Raw genomic sequence first — 8,218 nt, 5'->3', positions numbered from 1 at the left:
TTACCACAGTTTTGCTCAATTCTCATAGTGTTTCCATATCATTACAATACACTTGTTTCGAAAAGGATTGTTATAATGTACCCCCTTTGTATGTTGAATGTACCTGTGTTTTTTAATCGTCGGTTATTGTGCATGTATTTTGTAGTTTGTGATAGTGTAATATTGCTACTTCATGGAATGTTCCGCAATATATATGTCATCTAAAACATCTTTGTTGTATGATAGTTTCTTACAGTTGTGTACGGGGGCACGGTTGGCCCAGTCGGCGAAGGCGCTGCAATTCGCTATGCAGAGTCGTGTCCCTTGGGCACGCCAGAAACCTATGACAGTGTGTTTGAATCCCGGTTCGCCCCGATTTTGTTGTCAGCCCCAAATCCGTGCTCGTTGGTTTCACCAAAGTGGTGAACGTCTAAGACCTGCATCACTTCGGGGTTTCCTCCCACATCAAGCTGACACGGAATACTATTCAACGGCGTTAAACCCAACTCACTCACTCACTCTTGAGGTTCCGTTTGGTTAACTGGGTTTGTGTTGTGATTGCTTCCAGTTTAGATTTGAAGTATGTTTAGAAGAATGTTACTATGTTCAACCCAAACATCGGGAAGATATCATGCAACCGTATTATTTTTTAGGAAAATAATTGCAAAATACTGACCAACCTGTTGATTTCCTATGTATCCAGAAGCAAAGGACATATACGGGTGTATAATCTCTGCCGGAAGTTAAAAAAATGTCAAAGCAATAAACCATGTAGAACCGTAAACCGCCGCATGAAACGGCATGAATCATACATTACATACAGTGAACTATTTGAAACAATACTTTGCTCAACTATGCCCAGCAAGGGTCTTACATGTGATTATGAAGACAACTAGTTACACATTTCTCATATCAAACCCGTTGTTTTACACGTGCCGTTTATTGAACAAAGTCAGACTTTATAGAAGCCTGGTATTTAATCGTGTTGAACAATATGTTGCAACAGCAATGTGAAGTTGAAAGATTGAGTGCGCGTAACAGGCTTGATCTAAATTCCTCCCTGGAACCTTTCTCGATGGCTGCCTGAATAACATACGATATATTGCAAAGGTAGTGCGCAATGGAGCTGTTCGGGTAAGGGAGATGATCACTCACGTTCAGGGATACAGCTTGAATAAGATACGATGTACAGCATTGCAAGGTCAGTGCGTGATAAAGCTCTATACTACGCCTATAGCTAAAGGAGATAATCGCCCAATGCGCAATAGTTAATTCTTACAAAATATAGACCGGTTAACTTTAGCGAAATGAGATATATATTTCCCCTAAACATTTTATAGCTCTTTTAAAAACAAAATGAACAAATTTCATGGGTTATCCGCATAACGAAACGTGAAAAAAGTCTCAGAATAGCAAGACGATTTTGAAGTATCTCTTATCGCCGGAAAAGAATAGCATCAACATTCCACGCACATGATTTGTAAGTTTCGTTTCGGTAAATGCGAGGCTTGAAATTTCAAATAAACCAACATGTCGACATACATGCTACAAAATTAACCGTTCCCGTATACTTTCCCGTCTTCAGGGCGGGGAATAATAACACGGCCCTATCACGCGCTTGACGTTCACTTCCGGAGAGGTTTTGCAAAATGAACGAGACGAGAACGAAACGGCGGCATTATCGCACTGTCTGCACAAATTATAGAGGGAAGGGGTGATATGGACGGGTGGTGACATTCCAGCGAATGTATCACTAAAGAAATGGTCATTTCAGACTGTCTATTACCATCTATTTTCGGGGGAAAACGTTCAACACGTATCAGGTAAAGTCTACATAAACAATATGTTACTGAGGCTTAAAGTTCATGCTATTTAATGATGCATTGATACCCCTAAAAGACCAAGTACTTTCAAAATGATAATCATTACAATCAACCAGAATTAGAGAATAATATTGGAATACACATATTTTATAGAAACTTCAAAATTTAGAAAATGTATTAATCGGAGTATGTTTTTTTGTGTAGAGAAAACACATGATTGCAATGAACCTGAGTAATCTAAAATCAGATCTATTACCAATGTTATTCCTGAGAATGGACATCAATGATCTGATTGCAATTGTTGTAATCATAGTTATTCTTTTATTTTTATCTTATAAATTTTCATTTTGATTCCATCTCAGATGAGAGTACCATACAAAGGGAGGTCCAAGCACCAGTAGCTGAGCAATCCAGGGACAGTGACAATGGGAGTGAGCATTCTGTGTCTGACCATCAGCAGATTAGTATGAAGTCCTCATTATCAAGTGTGGAAACTTCAGTTGTCATGCATGACCATTGTGAACTAATTGGAGATCATGACACGAGTCATCTTGTAAACAAGAGTGAACAGGCTGATTTTCACCCTTCAGGCATTGATGCATCCACTCGGACAGATATATTTTATAATTTATGTGTGACCGTGTCAACTTACACATTGAATGATATCAAATGTTATATCAAAACCAAAAATGATAGATGTGGAAATTCAGAGTAGTAAGCGTGACGAATAATGTAAACGAGTCTGGTTCCTGTAACTGGCCAAACCTATTAAGGCATACTGTGGTTCGATGTCATTGATGTGTTGGTGTAAATAAAAGCGGCAAAACCCTTTCTATATTCATAAGAAATCGATTGTACGATTCCGACTATATCATGAACATGCGCAGTGGTAGAAACTAACATTTGTAGTCTGCTAGTTGTTATAATGATAACATATAGCAAAACCCTTAAAAATGGCAAATTTCTACTTGTCCCAATGATACCTTAACTGTTGAGCAGTTTGGCAAGGACTACAGGACTAGGGTCAATTTCCAACGCTGATGTGTTTATGAATCACTTTCAAATAAATGAGACCAGGTGTTTGCGAAAAGGTGAGACTGTCCTCACATCTTATCTGGAATAAATTCCTTTTACCGTTCATTGTAATTTTGTTGTGTTCAGGTGTCTGTGGTGAGAGTGCTTGCATCGCTGTTAGACTGATAAGAATGGGTGTGAACGGAAAAGTCATAATCAAAATAAATCATACCTGTTGTTTCAGTTGAACTAAATAAATGTTTGGTATTTTTTGCAAAATATTTCTTCAGTAAAACAGAATATAAAAAATAATAAAAGGAACAAGGTTTTTAATGATGCTCATTTTCACTGATTTTCAGCGGTATTTCAGTTATGTCAAGGAAGCCCGATTTATAGCAGGAAACACCTGGTACTATGTGAAACCTGAGAGTTCTCCATGACACTGACGAACAGAGGTGGTTTTCAGCATTGCTACGTCCTCGGTCACCGATGGGGACCTGTTCTTTTCTGCTGTTAAGATGCCGAGCATCCTGGGATCTTGTTACACAGAGATAAAAACTAAACAGTTTTAGTCCACTAGTCCTTATAATGATAACATATAGCGAAACCCAAAATGGGCACATTTCTATAAGTCCTAATGATATCTAAACTACTGGGCAGTTTTGCAAGGACTATAGGACTAGTACTAATTTCTAAACTGTTGAATGTGCATGCCTGCTTGTACTAGCTTGGACTTTTAACATTAATAATAATGTTAGTTCAGCTGCTAACTCACTCACACACTTGTGACATATAATGACTGAACGGACCAGTCCCTTCTTTATCCCTTTCAATGCCATCACCATGGAGAGAAACAGCATGTACATTGATGTACCAACCATTACGTTTAAGTAAAATCTACTGGTATGTACAACTGTCCATAACTAAACGATAACAGCAGGGGATAGAAAAGGCAAACAGACGTAAGATTTTAGACAGGTATTGAAACTTTTAATGTCATAAGACCCTTCTTCATCTTTCATGACAGTGTTCATTTCACAAACCTGAAATGTGACTGGAGAGGGAAAAGACAGAAGCCCGTTTACATCATTATGTGAAACAATTAACTTATCCTGTCAAGTATAAATAATTCAAATTCAGATTTGTAAAACTTACATATCAATGATGTTATAATTGAATTAAACCTTTAGGGCTTTATAAGGTTGTGTCTCCCTAGCTAGTAGAATAAACACTGTCTTTAGTGAGGAGTCCATATACACATTGTATGGAAAACAAAGAAAACCTTAGCTTTCAACTATCCCAGCCATGTTTCAGGAGTAATTGGTCTGGTAAAAGCTCGCCGAGAGGTGACAGAAACTTCTCAAATCGTCTTTGTCTCACATTAACAACGTTGGTTGTTTATACATCTTCAATAGATCGTTTGCCATTATAACTTACACCTTTGGCGCACAAAATCTTCCCTGAAACGTATTCTCCATGATTCCATAAGAAGGTCTTGAGTTCACGCACATTTAACTGTCAAAATTAAAATTTACGTATTGTGCTTTCCCGTTTACATGCTCTTCCCTCGACGCCATTTTGAACCGAAAACATCTTCGGAAGAGGCCTTGATAAAGGGAGATAATACACGAAAGGGGAGATAATAACTTATTCGAAAGGACTATATGACGACGGTCTGTAAATAATCGAATCTGGACCAGACAATCCAGTGATTGACGTCATGAGCATCGATCTACGCAAATGTGATACGATGACATGCATCAACAAAGTCAGCGAGCCTGACCACCCGATCCCGTTAGTCGCCTCTTATGACAAGCGCAGTACCCTTTTACGACAAGCATGGGTTCCTGAAGGCCTACTCTATCCCGGATCTTCACGGGTGGCTCTATGCAACCTGCCGGGAAGCAAGGCATCCTGTGAAGGGTGTTACCCTTACGGCTTACCATAGGCAGCAAAGACTGTAGGCAGCACCAGGGACGGACTGTGCGTCATTGGCGTTACACGACGTTTAAAGATGAATCAAGGTTTCCCAGATGGCAGAAAACGCTGACGACGTAGCAGCGAGCGGCAAGCCAGGGCAACAATATTCTTGACCTTGATCGGTATGGGGACGGTAGTGTCATGGTTTTGGGCGGTATCACACACGAGAGGCGAACTGATTTTGTCATTGTGAATGGAAATTTGACAGGCCAGCGATATGTTGACGAAATCTTGCATCCTGTCCTTGTTATCGGCAAAAGTTGCGAACTGCAAAATAACATGTTCCCCGATATGTCCCCAATAGAGCATCTGTTGGACATCGGAGACTCAGCACCCGCCAACGAGGCCCAGCCGTCTAAGGCGCCTGAATTCGCTGTGCAGAGTTGCGTCCTTTGGGCACGCCAGAAACCTATGATTGTGGGTTCGAATCCCGGTTCGCCCCGATTATGTTTCTGGGTTTGTCAGCACCATACCCGTGCTCATGGGTTTCACCGAAGTGGTAAACGTCTTAGACCTGCATCACTTCGGGCTTTCCTCCCACATTAAGCTGACACGATGCGATATAACTGGAATACTGTTAAAAACGGCGTTAAAACGGCGTAAAAGGGTACTGCGCTTGTCATAAGTGTGCACTCACTCACCTTAGTTTTTGACTATAGTATACATGCCGTAGTGGGATGACCTAGAGATTAAAGCTTTTGCCCGGCATACCGAAGACCTGGTTCGATTTCCCACACAGGTACACTGTGTGAAGCCTAATCCCGGCGTCTCCGTCGTGATATTGCTGGAATATTGCTTAAACCAAAGACGTATAAACGTCTTTGCTTAAACCCTAACTCACTGTTAATGAGTAGGCGAGGTTCTAATGTTCGAACAAGGTAACACAACATCACCTGATAAGAGGATTCACATGCTATTAAAAACAAATGAAAATCACTGTGAAAGACGCCATGCATATGTTTATAATGGTCCATTACAACAATGATAAAACCTGTCGCCCCTATATGTAGATATGTCGTTCACGCCTTCGTGTCACAGCTGACGCCCGTACACGTCACGGTTGCATCCCTGTATCAATACTTCTCCGCCGCATCCTACTACTGTGTGTACAGGTAACCTAAGTTACAGTAATCAGCTGGCCACTGTGCATATGTGCAGGCACTTGGGAAGCAGATGGTATCGGAGTAGAAGCACCTGACAGCGCAGGATCTAGGGATCACAGACTATAAGGTAAAATATATGGCGTATATCTCCAACGCGATGAACAGCTCGCGATGAACAGGGTTAATTTTTTTCTTTAAACAGTATGGAGTTCAGGAAGACGTCTGTTTCGTTATACGACTTAAACTCGTTAATCCGGATTAACACGTGTCCGGATTCAAGAATACTGGGAACGTACGAAGGAGACACAATTGGCCCATTGGTCCTGTGTTGCGCCACATTAGCCGTGGTCCAGTCCATTGGTCGTGTTCGGGTCCTATACGATCCTTGGCAAGCTGCCTGTAGGTTCAATCAAAGTAGCAAACATCTACATGTGTGTGTGTGTGTGTGTGTGTGCGTGCGTGCGTGCGTGCGTGCGTGCGTGTGCGCGCGCGTGTTAATGTGTGCGTGTGCCCGTGTCTGTATATGTGTCTCTGTGTCTGCCTCTCTGTGTGTGCGTGCGTGTGCGCGCGCGCGTGTGTATTTGTGCGTGTGCCCGTGTCTGTGTATATGTGTGTCTTTGTGTCTGTTTGCCTCTGTGTGTGTGCGTGTGTGTGTGCGCGCGCGAGTGTGTATGTGTGCGTGTGCCCGTGTCTGTGTACATGTGTGTCTTTGTGTCTTTTTGCCTCTGTGTGTGTGCGTGTGTGCGTTTGTGCGTGTGTGTGTGCGCGCGCGAGTGTGTATGTGTGCGTGTGCCCGTGTCTGTGTACATGTGTGTCTGTGTCTGTTTGCCTCTGTGTGTGTGCGTGCGCGTGTGTGTATGTGTGTGTGTGCCCGTGTCTGTGTACATGTGTCTTTGTGTCTGTTTGCCTCTGTGTGTGTGCGTGCGCGTGTGTGTATGTGTGCGTGTGCCCGTGTCTGTGTACATGTGTGTCTGTGTCTGTTTGCCTCTGTGTGTGTGCGTTTGTGCGTGTGTGTGTGCGCGCGAGTGTGTATGTGTGCGTGTGCCCGTGTCTGTGTACATGTGTGTCTTTGTGTCTGTTTGCCTCTGTGTGTGTGCGTGTGTGCGTGTGTGCCAAACGGGATTCACTCACCACCGATGTTATTCTTTTCCCATCCTGTTCTGTCTACCAACAAACATATTGTATTTCACTCGCGTCAACGATTATATATAATACTATAATGGACACAATATTCAAGGGAACACCTAAATGTATCAGAAATGATATGGAAAGAAATGACGGTGTGGAATTCAATCTTCACGTGGAAGTCAATATCTGGTCCATGCCCCGTGTGCATCGATGCAGGAACGACATCTTCTGGGCATACTGGATATCAAACGTCCGATGGTCTCCCGTGTTACACTTCGTCATTCTTCTGGTAAGGGTCGTCCAAGCTGTCGCAAGTTCTGGGAACGCTAGCTGAGGTCGGTTCAGCCCAGGACACCCCAAAGCTCTTCAACTGGTGCCATGTCTAGAGATGTGGCTGGCCAGGGCAATGCTGTGACACCTTACCACCTCAGACAGTCGACTGCGACACCAGCTCTGTGGGGAGGTGCGTTGCCGTCCTGGAACTCGAACAGTTCAGGGCAAATACCTGCCGGGCAAATGGGATGACTGCTGGACGTAACATTTGGTTCACAAAACTTGGACACGTCATGTTCTCTTGCACGATCATCAGATCCGTCCTGTTGACGAAAGTGATGCCAGCCCAAACCATGATGCTGCCGCCGCCTTACCTATCGTGCTCTTGGACTGCTGTCGGATTGTCCCTATATCCACGCCGTCTCCAAACACGTTGTCTATCATCTGTAAAGCGTAAACAGAACCACGATTCCTCAGAAAACATGGTGTATATAATGCCGCAGCTGACGACCTCCAAACTGATGTGCCCATGGTTATCTGAGGCGCTGTGTGCCACAGTCAGACACATTCATCTGAAAGGACGCCTTGTTTTCAGACCCGCATTTTCCAACCTGTTTCTTATCGTTGACGTTGAAAGTCGAATTCCTGTGGCAGCCCTGAAGATGTCCCTCTGTTCTCGTGCAGAAATGAATGTGTTCCTCGGCGCAATGGCGCGTACATATCGATCCTGCCTGGGAGTAGTCTTTCTATGTCTTCCACTACCAACCTTTTGCTGATATCATTCCATCAGTCGGGATATCTATCTGTTAGATTTAGACCGCTTCCGCGGTCTTCTGATGGAGCGTCCGCCCGGAGAGCGGAAGGTCCGGGGTTCGATCCCCGGCCGCGTCATACCAAAAGACGTTAAAAGATGATACT

General features: G+C 43.3%; 1 protein-coding gene across 1 annotated transcript in view; it reads left to right on the top strand.

Annotated features, from left to right (window-relative positions):
• Window positions 1-1,099: 1,099 nt before the first annotated feature.
• Window positions 1,100-8,218, top strand: part of LOC139451849 (mucin-2-like) — a 14,453-nt gene continuing 7,334 nt past the window's right edge. The window contains exon 1 of the mRNA XM_071233149.1: window positions 1,100-1,113. Coding sequence (XP_071089250.1) covers window positions 1,100-1,113 — 14 coding nt within the window. The remainder of the gene's footprint in view (window positions 1,114-8,218) is intronic.

Source organism: Haliotis cracherodii, unplaced genomic scaffold, assembly GCF_022045235.1.
Source record: "Haliotis cracherodii isolate W230 unplaced genomic scaffold, xgHalCrac1.p SCAF_9, whole genome shotgun sequence".
Lineage (NCBI taxonomy): Eukaryota > Metazoa > Mollusca > Gastropoda > Lepetellida > Haliotidae > Haliotis > Haliotis cracherodii.
The sequence above is the reverse complement of the archived record's forward strand: the minus strand, read 5'-3'. Positions and strand labels throughout refer to the sequence as shown.